This window comes from Acomys russatus, chromosome 9 (genome assembly GCF_903995435.1).
Source record: "Acomys russatus chromosome 9, mAcoRus1.1, whole genome shotgun sequence".
In the NCBI taxonomy this organism is placed as follows: domain Eukaryota; kingdom Metazoa; phylum Chordata; class Mammalia; order Rodentia; family Muridae; genus Acomys; species Acomys russatus.
The window spans coordinates 58,649,439-58,668,456 of NC_067145.1; the positions used below are offsets into that span (position 1 = coordinate 58,649,439).

The 19,018-nt window shown below is 48.8% G+C and overlaps 2 protein-coding genes across 9 annotated transcripts in view; one reads left to right on the forward strand and one right to left on the reverse strand.

Moving 5' to 3' along the window:
* The window catches only part of LOC127194016 (3-alpha-hydroxysteroid dehydrogenase), a 1,235,587-nt gene that overhangs the window by 197,421 nt on the left and 1,019,148 nt on the right, over positions 1-19,018 (forward strand). The window lies entirely within an intron of this gene.
* Pfkfb3 (6-phosphofructo-2-kinase/fructose-2,6-biphosphatase 3) overlaps positions 1-19,018 on the reverse strand; it is an 80,490-nt gene that overhangs the window by 6,236 nt on the left and 55,236 nt on the right. For 4 of the 7 annotated variants that reach the window (XM_051151402.1, XM_051151400.1, XM_051151403.1 and 1 more), the window contains exons 2-14: positions 13,332-13,457; positions 11,745-11,841; positions 9,309-9,375; positions 8,805-8,879; positions 7,890-7,946; positions 5,577-5,701; positions 3,740-3,947; positions 3,216-3,362; positions 2,940-3,044; positions 1,603-1,732; positions 1,213-1,275; positions 1,042-1,106; positions 383-469 (exon numbers count right to left, since the gene is read on the reverse strand). In XM_051151402.1, the coding sequence (XP_051007359.1) occupies positions 383-469; positions 1,042-1,106; positions 1,213-1,275; positions 1,603-1,732; positions 2,940-3,044; positions 3,216-3,362; positions 3,740-3,947; positions 5,577-5,701; positions 7,890-7,946; positions 8,805-8,879; positions 9,309-9,375; positions 11,745-11,841; positions 13,332-13,457 (1,352 nt within the window). Of the gene's footprint in view, positions 1-382; positions 470-1,041; positions 1,107-1,212; positions 1,276-1,602; positions 1,733-2,939; positions 3,045-3,215; positions 3,363-3,739; positions 3,948-5,576; positions 5,702-7,889; positions 7,947-8,804; positions 8,880-9,308; positions 9,376-11,744; positions 11,842-13,331; positions 13,458-16,537; positions 16,681-19,018 lie in introns of those variants that run through there. The other 3 variants (XM_051151405.1, XM_051151404.1, XM_051151401.1) reach the window with 2 other exon arrangements.

The window sequence follows — 19,018 nt, forward strand, 5'->3', positions numbered from 1 at the left end:
CAGGCAGAAGTCTGTCAACCAGGACAAGATGTCAGCCTTCCAATCAGAGGATGACAAGACAGGAGAGTGGCCTCCTGGGCTGTAATGCATGGCCCAGAACCTCAGAGCCCAGGGCAACTTCAGCCCCAATGCTCAGCAACTAAGTATTCCAAGGCCCCTGGGGCCCAACTCATGTCTAAACCCAGGTTTAGGGCTGTCCTCCTTCAGCTAAGTGAGCAGGTGCCCTGGCCAAAGGGGCGGGGCCAGGAGGCAGGGCAAGGCAGCCCAGGGACACAGTCCTCTTCCAGTGTCGTCCACAGTGCAAGCTGGGCAGTAAACTGGCTGACACCCCATATCCTACCAAAGTCTGACGGCCAAGCTCCTTGGGAATTGGGTAAGTCACCTGTTTTGCGGACTCCACAGACAGAAACTCAAGTTCGGTGTAAGAGGAAGGTCTGACTACACTGGCAAAGTGTTGTATTTTGACAGCCTGCATAAAGCAAATTTAAACCCACTTTCACAACACAGGCCTGGACAGAGAGGCAATCTGCCCAGTCAGAGATTCAACATGACCACACAACATACCCCCTCCCCCCAAAAATCTCAAACCTCCCTGAGGTGGAAGACAGTAACAGCCAGGTACTGGGTCTCCTAAGACCTTTCCTCAGTCGGCCCTTAGGATGCCCAGCCTCTATCCCTCTTCCTACCTCAGACCTTTGCTAACTATGAACTTAAGGGCACAGAGATGATGTTCCTGTCTGGCTAATCCTGTCTGAGCCAGGCTTCTGGTGCTTTTGGGAAGGGCACAGCTTTTGCTGCCTAAAGTGGCAACAGTTTAAGTCGCTCTTCCCAGTCAAGTATAAATGAAGGCAGGAAGAGAGAGAGAGAGAGAGAGAGAGAGAGAGAGAGATCCTATGACACCACAGGCAAGACAAGCCAGGAAGAAAGGTGTGGTGCATAGTAGTTGGCCAGTGGGCACCAAAGAAATTCAGTGAGACCCCTCCATAAGAAAGCCAGACCCAGGTTTTCCCAAGGGTCCCAGAGCATTTGAACCTAACTCACCTCTGATCTCTCCCGGTGTGTGCTCACTGATTCCACGTTCAAATAGATGGACTCCACACGGCACCCTAAAGGTGAAGGGCAGATAAGACCGCTTCTGTTAAAGGGATCGCCCTTCTCTGCAGCCCTACTAGGAGACCCCAGGGACAGGGCCCAGCCGGGGCCACCACTCACCATACGCCACAGGTGTCAGTTTCAGGACGGTGTGGAGGGGACATTTCAGGTATGGCATCTCCTCTGAAATGAGACATATGCTATCATGGTTAGATATGAGACTTGAAGCAAAGGGAGACACTCAGAGGCGTCCCTAGGCTCACTGTGAGACCCTCACAGCTAACCCGGAGGCTCTTGGCCCCATGGAGGCTTGAGGGCTCTCAGGCTGGCTTATGACATGGTGAAGGCCCTGAGTGTTACACTGCTCAGCGGGGAGCAAGCCCAGACCCCTCAGCAGGCTGAGGCACATCCGTACTCAGATGCAAAGCACAGTAAGAAAAGATGGGTCCTCTGCCACTCAAGGGTCCATTTCCCTCTGCCCACCTTCCTGGGCATGGCCTGCCCCAATACCTGCACTCTTGTCAAGGAAGTAGGCTAGCAGGCAGCGCAGGACAGCCTGGTGACAGATGACCAACACATTCTCCTGGCGCTCCAGCTCCATGATCACGGGCTCTAGGCGTTGGACAAGGTCCTGGTAGGACTGAGCACAAAGGGATGAGACTGCACGTTAGGAGAGAACAGGCCGGGAAGAGCTGCCTTCATCACAGACCAGCTCACAGCCCATTCTATCCTTCTAAGTGTTCGGCATTACCGTTGATGAAATATGTACCCCTATGGAACACGAGGAAGGCCTGCCATCATATCTATCTGAACTCCCTCCTCTTCCTTTTAAGTGCTGGGGAAAGATCACGCTCTACCACAGACTATTACTTGGGCAGGCATTAAAAGAAACAAAGTCCTGGCTCACGCTGCAACACGGGAGAACCTCAAACATTTGTATGTCAAGTGGAGGACAGTAAACATCGCCGCCTACACACACTGAATGACTTCTCCTGTGCACCAGCTAGAATAGGCAACTCCAGAGACAAGGAAGATGTGGTCACCAGGATTAGGAGCTAGGGGACGCTAGACTGACCACTAACAAGTCTGCTGTTTTGTTGCCGGGTATAGGGAACCAGTCTGTAATGCCGGCACTGGCCAGGTGAAGGCAGGGATGCAAGCAAGGCAGGTCTAAGCTACACAATGAGTACAAAGCCACTAAAAATACAGTGAAGGGCCTCACACTGAATCCTCTGTGCTTTGTCTCCACCTCACTGGAGCCCCAGTGAGCAAAGGCCAAGGTGATATCAGATGATAGCACGGTGGCCCACCAGGAATGGGAACCGTGACAAAGGCTCAGAAGGACACCCACTAGGTGTCAACACAGCAGCCTGGCTGAACTCCCAGCACACCACATGGCTCGGCACACTCCATTCCAACTCTCAAGTCCCTCTATACCAACATGGCCTGGCCCTGGTACAAGCCATCTCACCCGACATCCTCACAGCTAGCATCCTGTCTGCCGCGTCACCTGCCATCCCGGGGGAAAGCTTTGGTCTGGAGTGAATCACTAGCCGTCTTCCTTGCTCTTTCCCACGTCTCACACCCATTGCTAGAGACAGAGACATAGGCTTCCTGTTGTTCTATATGGGGAAACACACCTTCCTTGGGGGCTTTTTACAAGGTTCAAATTAGCGAGTAGTAGAGAGGAGGTTGCAGAACTGGTGAGATGTGGGGTGGGCTGTAGAGGCCTTGTGGGGGTGCTCCGAAGCACCCCACCCCATGGCCTCCTCTATATAGACACATGCCACAGCTCCTGAGACCATCATGAAGGAAGATGGGCAGACCAGAGACCGGGCCGCGCTCACCTCGCCCGTGGGATAGCGGTAGTAGTATTTGTCCTGCTCGCGAAGCGCGTACTCCTCGGGGTAGGTGTCTCTGATCTCCTCGTAGGTTAGTTCTTCACACACGCCCTGTCAGGAAGGAGCCAACATCCGCTCTAGGGAACTTGCCCACGGGCCCACCACAAATAAAGGGGGTCTCAAGAAGCCACCAGGATGGCAGAGGACCCACGAGGGGACTCCCCACCCCCACCCCCCCAACCCTCGCCAGGCCTCCCCACAGCCCACAGGCCTGGGACTCACGGCGTCAATCTCATTGAGCGCCTTCCACTGCTCGTATGGGAGCTTGAGGGCCTCCGCCGTCTGGATGGTGCTCTTCAGCTGGCTTGTCCACACACGGAGGTCCTTCAGATTCTGTTCCTCCACGAACTTGCTCAGGGCACTGGCGAACTGAGGAAACGCAAGAGGCAGAGGTCACCCCAACTCCAGCTCCTGCCACAGGTTATACCATAGCGTCACTTGGCAGCTGCCAAGGCCATCCAAACCTCCATGCCACATACACCTTATAAGAGTCCATGAGGCTGGCGTGCGCCTTTAATACCAGCACTTGGGAGGCAGAGGCAGGAGGATCGCTGTGAGTTCGAGGCTAGCCTGGTCCACAAAGTGAGTTTAAGACAGTCAAGGCTACACAGAGAAACACTGTCTCAAAAAAACAAAACAACATCCTACCCTCCCAAGGACCCTCAACTCCACAGCAAGGCGGGAAGCAGTCGCCCTGGCACCCCCAGTCAGTCAGCCCCCAGCCCACGCCTTCCTCTCTCTTCTACCTTCTTGCCTCTGCTGGACAGGCCCGAGTCGCCTCCGATCCTGCCTTGCAGGTTGTGTTCGTTCTCGCCGTGCCGACACAGGTAGATGGTCCGGGGCTGCACGTGGATATTCATCAGGTAGTACACAATGCGGCTCTGGATGTGGTCCTGCACCCTGTTCACCAGGAACCTCCGGCCAACGTCAATCACTTTGATGAGTGATAAGTCCCTGCAGAGAAACAACAGCATGGAGGAGCACCGTTCAGGCCTGCCTTGCCTCACAGGCGGCAGTCTTCACCCCGGGCCTGGCCGGCTTCCCAGCCAGGTTGTTCAAGCCAGATGGTGCAGCTGAAGAGAAAGCTCATTCACTAACGTACAAGCATAAAGTTCAGGTGGTTTTTTTTGTTTGTTTGTTTGTTTTGTTTTGTTTTGTTTTTGTTTTTGTTTTTTCAAGACAGGGTCTCTCTGTGTAGCCTTGGCTGTCCTGGACTCACTTTGTAGACCAGGCTGGCCTCGAACTCACAATGATCCGTCTGCCTCTGCCTCCCTGAGTGCTGGGATTACAGGTATGTGCCACCATGCCAGGCCAAATGTGCCTTCTTAAAAAGCAAGGCACACAGCAGTCTGTAATCCCAGAGTTGGGGAAGCCGTGACAGGCAGTTCCCTAGAGCTCACAGGCCAGTCGGCCTAGCCAAAGTCTGTGAGCTCCAGGTCTCAAAAAGTAAGGTGGACGGACTAGTATGATGGCTCAGAGTAAATGTGTTTACCACCAAGTCTGATGACCTGGCTTTGCTCTCCGGGGCTCACAAGGTGTAGGGAGAGAAAGGGAGCTCCGAAAAGTTGTCCTCTGGCCTCTCCACGTGTGCTATTGAGCATATGTATGCATGCACATGCATAGGCAGACACAAACAAATAATTAAATGTATAAATGGTTTGTGTTGGGGGGGAAACCCTAACTGGACATGGTGGCACACACCTTTAATCCCAGCACTGGGGAGGCAGAGACAGGCAGATCTGTGATTCTTTATAAGTCACTCCAGTCCAGCCAGGGATATAGTGAGACCCAGTCAAAATAAACAACCAACAAACAAAAATCCTACTCAATATTTTCTTAAGGTAGAGTAATTGAGAAAGACACTGATAAATTTATGCCTCCCCCACCCCCAGACAGGGTTTCTCTGTGTAGCCTTGGCTGTCCTAGACTCGCTTTGTAGACCAAGCTGGCCTCGAATTTATAGCCATCCGCCTGCCTCTACCTCCTGAGTGCTGGGATTAAAGGTATGCGCCCTTTAAAGGCTTATTTTTATTATTTTTTTTAATATACTTGTGTGTGTGTGTGTGTGTGTGTGTGTGTGTGTGTGTGTGTGTGTGTGCGTGTGAGTATGTATGTATCACTTTGATATATTTATACTTTTTAAACACTTTATTATTAAGTGTGCTATGTATGGCTGCTGGGAACTGAACTTTAGTCATCTGGGAAAGCAATATGTGCTCTTAACTGCTGAGCCATCCCTCGTTTTGAGCCTAACCTTCTACCACTATCTCCCTCTAAATGCTCCCATCTCTTTTAATTTCATGTATTTTATTACTAATGACGCCTTGAGTCCAGCTGGTGCAGCAGCCCTTTATGCACGAATGTGAGGCCGCCCACTGGGGCCAGCAGCAGTCATATCCCCAAAGAGAAGGACAATCCATCCCCCACCCCCCAGCAACCACCAACTGCCCACAGTTCCCCTAAAGGCCGGGGCCAGTTTTAAAGACTCTGTAGGCACATCTGGGAGCTGTTTGATGGAAGCACAAAGAAGACATTTCGAGCCCTCGGGTGGACAATTCAGGGTGGAGGTCCTCTGAGAATCACCTGTCATATTTATCAGGGTCAAGAGGCTGGTAGCTGGCCTCATAGCAGTTGATTCTCTTCATGAAGTCGTCCATGGCTTCTGCGGAGTTGCAGTCTTTGTAATCCGGGCTGGAGATTTTAACTTCCTGTAACAGCACAGAGAGCAGCCGATGAACCACACTGTAAGCCATTCTGCTTTGATTAAGCAGGATTTGGGCTTTCAAATGGAGAAAGCCCAGAAGGGCTGGGATTATCCTACCCCGGCATCTAAGGGCAGGGGGGCGGGGAAGAATGGGGGACGGGAAGTTTGACTCATGACCTCACAATTACACAAGGAGGACGCCCATGAAGGGCAGAAGGCAGACAAGTTGATGGAAAGACCTGAAGATAGACGGTTTGCAACTTTTTTTTTTTTTTGCTTTTTGCTTTTGTTTTGTTTACTTGCTTTGAGACAAGCTCTTGTGTATCTCAAGTTTCCTTAAACCAAAACATAGCCGAGGGTGACCTCTGATCCTCCTGCCTTCACCTCCCGTGCTGAGATTCCAAGTAGAGAAAATACCACACCCAGCTTATGTAGTGTGAGAATTGAACCCACAGCTTCATGTGTGCTAGACAAGCCCTCTACCACAGGGCCACAGCACAAGCATGGCTGCCTAAGAGTTTGAATGCACTTAATGCTGAAGAATTGCTCACTGAAAATAGCTATAAAGGTCAGTTGTATGCTATGTTAATTATACAAAAAAAAAAAAAAAAAAACAAAAACCAGAAATATAGGTCACAAATCCCAGGGCCTAATCTGCAAAACTGCCTTTAGGTTTAATCAGAGGAAGATTTCTGAACACAGGATCAAGGCCAATAGCTAACTAACTATATGAGTGAACAGAAGGCTACTACCAGACAAACTCCTAAGTAAACACAGGAGCAACTAATCAATGGGGAAAATGATTTCACACCTTGCACCATCAAGTGGAACAGGGAAAATAAAACCAAAAAGAAAAGGAAAGAGAAAAACAAAACCTCACAGCAAAACCCTGTGAGTGAGCACTTCTGCTTCCTCAGAACTCTGAGCTTCCTAACGTATGAGCTTGTTCCTTAGAAGTGCTTTGCAAATATTCCCACTGACTTGGAGAAACAGACCAATGAAAGAAGCTACAGATGTTTAGTATCCCTTTAAAGGTATATATTTTGGGCCAGGTACAGCAGTGCACACCCCTTGAGTTCAAGGGCAGCCTGGGTTACACAGTGCGAACTTGTCCCCAAATAATAAATAAATATACAAATGTTTGTGCAAGGGGTAGCACCACCTGCATCCCCTACCTATGCAAAACTGATTTTCTTTATAAATATGTTCTATTCTAATAGGGGTTAAACTGGTAACCAGGAGTGATGTCCACACCCACTATCCCAGGACCAGGGCAGGAGGACCAAGGCAGGAGCCTTGCCTCAAATTCAAGATCAGCCTGGGCTACATAGTGTTCCAGGACACGCTGGGCTATAGTGTGAGAATCCTGCCTCAAAAACCTAACAACACCAACAACAAAGCTGAAAAGAAAATGAGCTAAAGACATAAGAAGCTGTGGGCTGGCGGGCCGGCTCAGGAGGGCCAGAGGTTTGCCACACCTCATGACCCGAGCTGGTGTTCAGAGCTCGCATGGTGGAAAGAACTGACACCACACACTATCTTCTCACCAGGACACATGATCTGTTGCTATCAAGTAATAAAACAAAGGCTTAATAAAATACTGTTGCCACTGACCTTGAGTTATCTAGACACTCGACCTTTGCTTGGCACAATGGAGTTGGAGGGTGGGGGGTTGGGGGGCCGTCAGTACACTCCTTCCTAAATTTGGGGACTTTGTCTTCGGCATGCTGAGCCTTGAAGGCTTTGGTTTTACATAAAAGCATTCTTACCTACCTGGGACCTGGAAAGCAAAAGATCAACAGCCAGATGGCCTCCCCTGTTCCAACGGATGGGCTGTCAATCACCCCTGGCCACTCCAGCTTCTGTCACCAGGTGAAACTACTCCCTATGTGCCTCTTTTACCTACTGTGTCCCAAGCAAGACTGCTGCTTGTCCTCAGAGACCTTGGAAAGGACCTGGGTATCACTTCAGAACGTGTCCAGGTCACAAACTGTGCTAAATTGGTAATACCCGCCAGGTGATTCTACCGTCCCAGCATCCATTTGAAGACACTCAACCACACATGGGGCAGAGAGTCTGCTTCTAAGGGTTTAGTTACTGTCCAGTCCCTGACCTGGGGGTGGGAACCAAGCCTGCAAATGACCTGGCAGTGTAAATGGCCGTACACCAACAGGGGTTCCTAACCATCTTACCATGATGTTGGAGGCCACGACAGTAGGATCGTCACACACAGACTCAATGAAAAACGCCTGGAGGAAGGAAGGAAGAAGACAGGAGTGTCAGGACAAGCCCCAGAAGGCCAACTTTGATGTAGCTGTGACAGGGGAGAGGAAGGCAGCAGAAAAAGGATGGGGCTGGAGATGTGTACAGCAAGCTAGAATCAGACAGGCACTCAGGCTTCCTGTGATATGCAAAGCCTAGGTTTAAATGTGCATACGTGGGGATGTTATCATGGCAGAGAAGGGAGACTACAGGGAGGGGCAGGGAACAGGTAAAGGAATACGTGTACCACGGAAGCCGACAATCTAAGGAGCAGAGGAGGACCAGCAGGTCAGCGGAAGGGAGGTCAAGAGAAGATGGGAGGGCAAACAGGAACAACGTATTAAGCTACACATACACGAACATGTCCCAATAAAACCCCCCTTTATTGTGCTTTAGAACTAGAAGCACTGTCCCTGTTTGCTAACCAAAATATTAATAAGGTGACAAAAGGAACTAGAGAAAGTATTACTCCATAAAACACCAACTTTGCATAGCCATGGCCTTTGCCCTCCCTCCGCCCACCCCCATCCCCGCGGAGGGGGTGCGTGCTCCACAGTTCCCAGACATCCTGCCACCAGGAAGACCTTGTTTTAAGGCAGCAAAAATGTGGGCAACAGGCCACGAGTGGAGGTTCATACCTGTAACCCCAACACTTAGCAGACCGGAGCAGGGGGATTGCTGCAAGTTTGAAGCTAGCGTGGGCTACACAGTGAGTTCCAAGCAAGCTGGGCTAACAGAGCAAGACCCTGTCTCAACAAAAACCCGAGACAGGCAGAGCCTGCAACCAGCTACTCCCACGGTGTTTTCCTCTCTGAACTTGCTGGGGGGAGGCAAGTTTGGCTCACCTTGAAGTCATTTTCTTTGGCAAAATGAAGGATCATGTGTCTCCTCTCTCTAGTAGTATTGGTGGCATCAAAAACCTGGTAGGCAGGAAGAAGTCTCAAAAAAAACCAAAAAACAAAAACCCAAAGAACCCTGGTAATAATAGTTACCCAAACCTCAAAGAATTCAGTCTGCTGTTTCCAGAAATAGGCCCTAAATTCCACCTTCCAAATAGAGTGTGCTCTATCCCCTAACCTCTCCAGGGTACCCCCAGGCTCCCTCTTCCTCTCTCTCTCTCTCTCTCTCTCTCTCTCTCTCTCTCTCTCTCTCTCTCTCTCTCTCTCCCGCCCCCTCTCTCTCTCCCCAGTGCCCACTGCATAGGTTAGTGCCAGATACATTCCTGAGTCACCAGCTGCTCTGGGCCACTTGTTCCCTCAACCCTTAAGGGCAGAGGCATTTGTCCCTGTTCTTACCCCACAGTGACTCGGGCCAGTGGGGACTGATGTGCCCTGTGTCCCCAGACTTACCGCGATCTGTCCTCCTTCTTTTGTCAGGTAAGTCTTGACGTCTCTCAGGGCAGCTAAGGCACACTGTCTGCAAACACACAGAGGGGGAGAATGAGGGAACGGGCAGGAGTCACCATGCATGGTCTTGCTCTTTACGTTTTTAATCTTTTGTTCTTTTGCAGTACTGGGAATTGAAACCAAGGCCTTGAATATGCCAAACAAGTGCTTTACCATTGAACAGCATAGCTCCAGCCCCTTTTCCATTATAGTTGGAGATAGGGTCTCACTAAGTTATCCAGGCTGGTCTTGAACCTACACTGCAGCTGAGGCTGTCCTAGATCTTGTAGCCTTCCGGCCTTCTGGGATTACAGAAATGGTCCGCCAAGCTCATTTAAAAATTAAACCAGGGGACTCTTTTGAGAACTGGTGCCAGTCAAGGGCAAGGGATACAGCCTACTTGGTAGAGTGCTTGCCTAAAATGCCATAGTTTAGTCCTCAGCCCTATATAAAACTAGGCTTTGTGGTACTATCTTATCTAAAATCCTCGTATTCAGCAGGTGAAGGCTGTCAGGTCAGAGAGTCAACCTCACATAGAAAGTTCAAGGCCAGCCTATCTCAAAAACAAAAAAATAAAAATAAAACCTGGTGCTAGGCAGAGAGGATGGCAAACACCCATATAATATCTGCATATAACATCTGCAGTAAGGATGCTAAGGCAGAAGACAGATCTGAGGGTGAGGCCAACCTGAGGTGGATAAGGTAGTGCCGAGCCAGCCAGGGTTATACAACAAGACCCCAACTTAAAACAAAACAAAACTGCCAGGTGGCGGTTGCCTTTAATCCCAGCACTTGAGAGGCAGAGGCAGGCAGATCTCTGTGAGTTCGGGGCCAGCCTGGTCTGCAGAGTGAGTTCCAGGACAGCCAGGGTAACAGAGAAATCTTGTCTCAAAAACAAAACTAACAATAAAGCCAATAGTAGTACTAATAAAATAAAAATGGATGCCAAAGCACACCCAGAGAGCCTCACTGGACTGGCCTGGGGCTGTGCCAGGCATCAGGCTCTCCTCCCACACCCAGCTGATTCCAGTACCCTGTGGCGCTGAAGAGCTAAACCTGTCATCTGCAGCTTAGGTACTCTTTGCAAATGCAAACAGATGATTTCCAATGAAAAGGACTTTGCTCATTCCTGGCACATGGCTGCTGTTGAACTGTCTCAGGGTGGTACGGTTTGTACTTCTGGGAGCAGAGCAACCAGTCACAGAAAGGCCTAGAGACTTGCCTTAATACTAGCTAGGTCTGATGGCCATCAGCTAAGAGCCGGCCTGCAGGCTGGCTTTTTCTTCCTCTTACAGAACCCAGCTTCAAAACAAAGGAGGCCACAGTGTGGGAAGATAACTCAGCCCACACATAGTAAAGTGTTTGCCCTGCAAGCACAACAACCTGAGCTGGATTCTCAGAACTTACAGGGAAGAGGAGAAGAAAGGAGGAGAAAGAAGAGAAAGAAGAGGCTGGGTGTGGTGGCGCACGCCTTTAATCCCAGCACTAGGGAGGCAGAGGCAGGCAGATCACTGTGAGCTTGAGGCCAGCCTGATGTACAAAGTGAGTCCAGGGCAGCCAAGGCTACACAGAGAAACCCTGTCTCAAAAAAAGAAAGAAAAAAAAGAAGAAGAAGGAAGAGGAAGAGGAGGAGAAAAAGAAGAAACTAATTCCAGTGCCAGGGAGGTGGAGACAGGCAGAACCCTGTCGTTGGCAGCAGGCCAATCTAACCTACTTGTTAAGTTCCAGACCAGTGACAGACAGACTCTACCTCTAAAAAAAAAAAAAAAAAAAAGCCTGCAGAGTTTTGGTAGAGCACCTGCCACACATGCATTAGGGCATGAATTTGCATCTCCAGCATTTACCCAGATGCCTGGCACTGGGGTTATAGAACAGACAAGTCCCTGGATCTCACTGGCCAGCCAAACTAGCTCCAGGTTCACCAACAGACCCTGTCTGAGGGCTGGAGAGATGGCTGAGCAGTTAAGAGCAGTTGCTGCTCCTCCAGGACCTGGGTCTGATTCCCAGCACCCACCCAGCAGACCACAGGACCAGGGGATCCAATGCCCTCTTCTGGTCTCCACTAACATACATGCGGGCAAAAACAAAACAAAAAACACGCACATACAAAAACAAAAAAAACATACACATAAGATAACTTTTTAAAGAGACAGTGTCTCAAAAATAGAGAGGCAATAGAGAAATACAGTCACTGTCCTCAGGCTCCCATACACACGTCCACACACCCACTTACACGCACCCACACATACATATACATTTTATTTTAAAGTGGATAGTGCCCAAGGAACATGCAAGGTTCTCCTCAGACCTCCACACAAACGCGTACAGAAACACACACATACACACACATACACACACACACACACACACACAAACAACCCAAGGCACCCTGAGGCTTACTTTCGGACTCTCATGGCTTCCTCATTGTCAGGGCGGAAGAAGTTGTAAGAGCTGTACTGCTTCACGGCCTCGCGTCGATACTCTCCCACATTGAACACTGGACAGAAAAGACAAGATCAGCCCACAATGAGCCATCAGGAACAAGAAGCTTCCCAACCAGAGAGAAACCAATGGACAGCTATCTGAATCAGGAATCTCTTACGGAAACAGTGTGGACTTCCCAGTGCAGGCTTGTCATCCCCAAGTCACAGCCACAGGCTTGTCATGCCCAGACCAAAGGACAGCACCCATCACTCTTACTGTACCTGAAGTTGTCTTTTAGGAACCAGATCCCAACCCAGGCCTCCCAATGTCATCAACCAGAAACAGACTCTGAGGATAACTGGAGTCCAGCAAAAAAAAAAAGTTACACTGTGGGAGTGAGGAAGTCTCTCAGTTGTTAAAAGTGCCTATCTAGCATGGATGAAACTCCAGGCTGGATCCCAGTACCAACAAAGTTGGGCGTGGTGATGCATGCCTGTAATCCCAACACAGCCAGGGGGACCAGAAGCTCATTCAAGACCATTGAGCTATGAAACACTGTCTGAAAATCAGAAAGAAAGAAAGAAAGAAAGAGAGAAAAGGAAGGAGGGAGGGAAGGAGAGAGAGAGAGACAGACAGACAGACAGACAGGCACCAGGGTTCAATTTCCAGCCCTCACATGGTGATTCACAGTCATCTATAGCTCCAGTTCCAAGGAATCTGACCCCCTCTCTGGCCATCTGAGGCATGAGGTGCACAGCAGTACCGTGTATATATGCAGGCAAAACACCCATACATATAAAATAACAAAAGAAATAAATTTAAAAATAAATAAGGATCTTTTGCTTATGGTCTCCAAACATAAGTGGGTCTCACTGACCAGACAGCCTAGCCTAGTCGCTGAGCTAATTCTGAGTTACACTTGCCATGTCTAAATTAGCTGTGCTCCTGTTGGCACACCTATGGTGATGAGGTCACACTTAATAGTCACCGCTTAGCATATGTAGACCCAGAGTCAAGCACCAGTATTTAAAAAAATAAAATAAAAAAGGTTTCTCAGGACAGTGAGGGATGCTAGTTCCTATCCTCAAGATATTTCCCATTTAGTTGGGATGACAGGGCAGGCGTGTATAAAAAAATATCAGAACCATGCAGCATGAAGCTGCTAAGGCTAGCCACTAAAGGAAAACTACAGTCACATGTGATGGGACTTTCAAAGAAGAAAGACCCAAGAAAATGTGGCCACCAGGGCTGGAGAGATGGCTCAGAGGTTAAGAGCACTGTCTATGCTTTCAGAGATCCTGAGTTCAAGTCCCAGCAACCACATAGTGGCTTACAACCATCTCTACCCTCTAATGGCCTCTTCTTACCTGCAGGTGTACATGCAGATAGAGCACTCATATACATAAAGTTAAAAAAAAAAAAAAAGGCCACCACAGGGAGCCTGATGGACATGAAGGCTAGCTGTAATAACTGGGAAATAAGATCAGACTCCACAACCAGAGACCATTGCTGTGAGCAGCCCTGCCTGAGGCAACCAGTTCCTGGCCTTCAGACCTGGCTCACCTTTTGTTGGAACACCAATCCAGTTGAGGTAGCGAGTTAGCTTCTTGGAGATGTAAGTCTTGCCCCGGGCTGGGAGGCCCACCATCACAATCACTGTTGGGGAGTTGGTGAGCTTCGGCCCACAGGCTAAAAAGACCAAGAAAGGGGGTCATCAATCAAACAATAAAACTTAATGGACTGAGCACTGTGTCCAAAGACAGATTTTGGAGTATGGCACCAAAATTGGGCACAGTGACACATGTCAGTAATCCCAGAGCTTAAGAGACAGAGGCAGGAGGATTGCGTGTTCAAGATGAACCTGTACTACACAGTTGAGTTCCAAGCCAGCTTGTGCTACCTTCAGGCCAGCCTGGGCAACAATGGGAAAGTGTCTAAAAGCAACAAAAAAGAACAGTGCTGAAGTTATAATGTCATTCTACACCCCCATGCCATCTGATGACCCAATGGGACTATGTACCTCACCTCATTTAATGGCCACAGCCCCTGACCTTGTATTTCAGTCCCACTTTTCAGGGAATACTGGCCATGGAAGTTCCCAACCCAAATGCACAATCAGATAGAGAGGATCTGAGCCCCAGACAGGGAGACCAATTCCTAGCAAAATAGTGGAAGAGCATTTCATGGGGGTGCAAAGATGGGACTCTATTGCCAGGGAGGATAAAATTAGCACTAGGAAGAGATGATTTCCCAATTCAGTATGTAAACTGAACAAACAGGTAGGAAACAGACACTAGTGAGCCACGGAAAACCAAGAGAAAAGACAACACATTTTCTAAGCTCCACAGAGACAGAAGAAGAGGAGGAGGAGGAGGAAAAAGAAGAGGAAGAGAAGGAGGAGGGAGGAGGAGGAAGAAGAAGAAAAGAAAAAAGAAAGAAAGACAGACAGAAAGAAAGAAGGAAAGATGAAAGTAGGTCAGGGACACAGAATGCTGGGCCCCCTGGCTGGGCACCATGTCTCTGCCTCTCACGCCCTTCCTGACCACCCCCTCCATCTCTCCATTCTGCTGCCAGGATCTGATGGATGCCAGGTTCAAAGGGGCGTCTGAGGCTGCCAAGGTAGTAGCCAGTCAGAGGGTCCTAAGTAAGCGGGTCACTAAGTTCCAGGCAGGCTCCCCAGCGATGCTCTTGCTTGTGATGAGTGAGTGCCCCATATATCCTCAGAATCACACCGACACAAAACACCAGGGACAGAGGCTTTCAGAAAGCAGCCAAAGGACTCCTGCTAGACAAACTAAAGTTCCCTGGCTGCCTCTTTTGCCACTGAGACTCTCGGGCAATTCCTGCATCCTGGCGACAAGTGAGCTCACAAGCCAAAGAGGGTGCCTGCCAACTGAAGCCCAGCTGGCCTTCTCCAAACCCAGACACAGGCTGCACAGCCTGCAGGAAAAGGAGTCATACCAGCAATCTAGACAGATGTCAGATTTAGACAGAGGCTCATGGGAAGTCCAAGCCTAAGTGGGACGCCGACCATGGATCTTTTGCTTCTAGACCTGCAAGCTGGGTTTGAGTGAAAGCATACATGACAAGCAGGGGTGTGTGTTCTCTTTGATAACGGGGAACCGGGCGAGGAGTGTGAGGCTATCTAGTCAAGAGAATCCAGAAGCCAAAGACAGCCCTTAGGGACATTCCCCAAGGAATGCATTCCGGGAGGCCCTGGAAAGAACAGGTTCCTAGAAGACAGAAGCTTCCATCCCTCCAGCCAACTCCCTAATGACCTCACTGGGCCATTGCTACTGAATGCATCCAGAGGCACCTGCAGACAGGCACCCATGTGTGCGCACGCACCCATACGCACATGGACTGTTTCTGTTGGAACTATGTCCGGGATGCAGAGGCAGGAGCTGGCTGAGTTATCAGGTCAGGGGTTATGTTTATCTACAAATCATGGGAATAAATCTCCTCTGGCAGTAGACACTTTGGAAGGGGGAAACCAAAGAACAAAACACCGTAGGCTCAGCAGAGCCAAGCACGGGTAAACCTCGATCCCTCCCATTCATTCCTCCCATGAGCTCCAACCAGAGGAGCTTGGAGCAGCTGCCGAACCAGCTGTGACTTCCCTTCACACAGACTCCCCAGCACGGAAATGCACAAATGCTTTCACATAAATCGAGTATCCCCCTCACAGCCTTTTCTTAAGCTCACAGCCTAGCTCAAGGGTCTCCCTGGACATACAACCTCCTGCAATCTGCCCCCAGGTTCTTTTCTTCATAGACATTTTTTTTTTTAAATTTAAAACCACTGAAAAGGGGACACCAACCATAACCCCGTACCCTAAATCTCATACCACTCCCTGGATCCAATCCTTAACTCTCTTTTCTTCCAATATCCAACTCAACATATTGAGTTCAACATAGGATTTTTCTAAGACAAACAGACCTAATGTCTCTTTTTCTTTTCATATAAATTTTTGTTTGTTTGTTTGTTTTTCAAGACAGGGCTTCTCTGTGTAGCCTTGGCTATCCTGGACTCACTTTGTAGACCAGGCTGTCCTTGAACTCACAGCAATCCGCCTGCCTCTGCCTCCCGAGTGCTCGGATTAAAGGCGTGCACCACCACGCCCGGCTTAACCAGGTGTTTTGTTGTTCTGTCTCTTAGCAGCAAAACTTAGGTTATCAACTAAAATAAGCATAAAGGAGAACACAGATGGTCTGCTATAAAGTGTGATGGTTAAATCTCTACGTGTCAGCTCGGTTAGATTTAGAATCACCGTGGAAACACGCCCCTGGGGTATCCGTGAGAATGGTTCCAGTCTGGGTAAACTGAGGCAGGAAGCTCCACTCTGACTGTGGATGGCACCTGGTTAGGCCTCGAATAAAGAAGAAGGGAGCTGAGCATCAACATTCAAATCTCTCCGCTTCCTGCTTCCTGACTGCAGATGCAAAGTAGTCAACAACTTCACATACCTGTTACCACTATTTTCCGGCCACAACAGACTAAATCCTCAAAAAAAAAAAAAAAAAAAAGTCAAAACACTTCCTCTTACACAGCAATGAGAAAAAAAAAAAAAAAATAACCAATATATGGGGAAAGAGGTCATTGTCTAGTGACAGCTAGGCCCATATGGCTGTTTGGGAGATTCAAACTAAATGTACTGTCCCACAGTTAAGGCCATGGTTTCTTAAGTAAGATTCGCAGAAAGCCACCATATCAGAAGAGCTGAGCCAGCACTCCACAATGTCATCCAACAGGCTTATTTGCTCACATACTCATGAGACCAGCACTCTGGATGCCCGGTGGGAAGGACGACATGAGGACACACTGAGGTCAGCATTTCTGGGGAGCACCACTGAACTCAGACTGCCTTGCTGTCGGACAAGTCCCCCCATTGTTAGTTCTTATTGCAGTCTTGTACTTGTGATAGCTTCCTGCAGATAAACCAGAAGACCAGCTGGTGAGCTATAAGATAACGTGACTCAAGAGTGAACTCTGGGAAGGAAAAGTGTGGTAATTAACCGCCCCCCCCACTGGCCCCCATATTCAATAGTGCTTGTCTATTATGGCTAAGTTGAGAGGCAGACACACTTCCTGGGTCCTAACTTCAACTCTTATTTCTAGATTAAGTGGTTAATATTGCCAATACCATGTAACCAAGTGGAGGCATTGAGACAGCGGACCTCAACATCCCACCCTCTGATACCCAGAACTTATTTTCTGAAAATATACTTGGGGAGATCCTTTACTGTGGCGCCCACACCTCATCCACTCTTGGTTCTACCCGATGCTTTGCAAAATATTAACATTAGAAACGGATGCCAGCGTGTGAATTATGCTTCCTACAAGCTCAAGGAAAAAAACCACAGAAGAATATGTTTAGGAAAGACACACAGACTGCTGTGAACCCCAAAGGGACCCATTTCTACAGCTGTCTAAGAGAACTGAGATTGGGCCTTTCTGAAGGAAGCACCTTAATCTACCTCCATCAAGCAAGGGCAGAATGAACTGTACAGAAGACCAACTCTGAAATTATAGGTCAACACTAAGATCACACTAAGATCTCTTTGAAAATGGGCTTAACCTGCCTGGCCTCCAGAATGTAATAAACACCAGCAACAGAAGGCAATGCATGCCACATGGGCGTTCACTAGATAAAAGGCAGTTCTCCCGCATCATCGGGTCGGCCTGAAGCACCCTCCAGGTCTGATTTGATAATAGAAAGAGAGTTTGCCTCGGCAGAGTGGGCTCAAGGATGTGGGGAGCAGGGAGAATACAGCCCCCTTCATAGAGTGTACACATTGCTTACCATGTGCCTTTGCCTCCTAATATCTAATTAATCTGATGCCCAATGAATGGACTTGACTGTCCCAACCCCACATCTCCGCCACACACTATGATGGGGTATCTTGGTGACTCTGTGATAACTTTTGGAGGTAATAGCTGTGCTCAGCACACCAAAAGTCCAGGTCAGAGTTCAAAGCCAGGCCTCATCACCACCATGGATCTTGGACACAGTCATCTTTTGGTGTCTCTCTTTTCCTTTTCTGTACAACAGTAGAATGCTTAAGACATACCCACCTTCCTTCACATGCAAATCCTAACCAAAGATAAACTGGCGTCTTACTCCTATGTATTCGGGGGGAAAAAGTAAAAGCCGAAGGCTGGCAGGATGGCTCTGTGAGTCAAGGTGCTTGCCTCCCAAGACTGAGGACTTCAGTCCGGTCTCTAGAACCCACTTAAGAACAGGAGAGTGCCAACTACAAAGAGCTGTCCTCTACCCTCACAGGGATGCATATTAAATATGCAAAGATAGCCTACTGGAAACTCTGAGGAAAGTGGGGTTCCAAGTATGTGACAAGACCCAACTAAGTGGCAGGCTGTAGACCTTCAGCGCAGGGAACAGGGCAGCAAGCTCTTGATGGGTTAAGCTCATTTGCAAATACGGTAAAGTGTCCCTAAATGGTGGTATAAACAGTGGCCGCTTCCAGTTTTGCAAGAAGCATTTACCACAACGTCGGTAAAGAAACCTGACACCCAATTACTGTGCTTCACTGGCAGTCACATCCAGCAGAGCAGTGTTGCTGTTGTTGTTGCTGTTGTTGTTTTAATTTCAGAAAGGCTATGGAGACCAGGCTAGCCTTGAACTCAGAGATCTGCCTGCCCACCCCTCACTCTTGAGTACTGGGATTAAAAGTGTGCAATTCAACGCCTGGCCTTTGGTATCTGTTTGTGGTTTATGATTATTCCTTTAGTTTTATCTGGACAATTTTCTCCATGCCCTCTAGTAATAAGGCTCCATGGAGCTGCCTGCCAGCCTACGAAGTGGAGACCGCATGTAAAGATGCTAGCAGGGCTGGAGCTGTACATAGCACCTCTGCGACCGATCTTGGCATTCACAAAGCCCCGGGCTCAGTGTCCAGCACCAGGTGATCCAGGGGTGGTAGCACACATGTGTAATCTCAGCATTTGAGAAGAGAAGGCAGAAGGACTGTAAGTTCATAGTCATCTGCACACCATAATGAGTTGAAGTCAGATGAGGTCTGAAAAAAGTAATAAAATTTAAAAAAAAAAAATTTAGGCGAATAAAAATTCAGAAAATAGGCTGGGTGTAGTAGGTCACAACTTTAGTCCCATCTGAGTTGAGGTCAGCCAGTCTACAAGGTTCCAAGACAACCAGGACCATGGAAAGAAAGAGAAGAAAAGAAAAAGAAAATTCACAAGTCTCCATTGCAGTAAGAAACAAATTGATCATA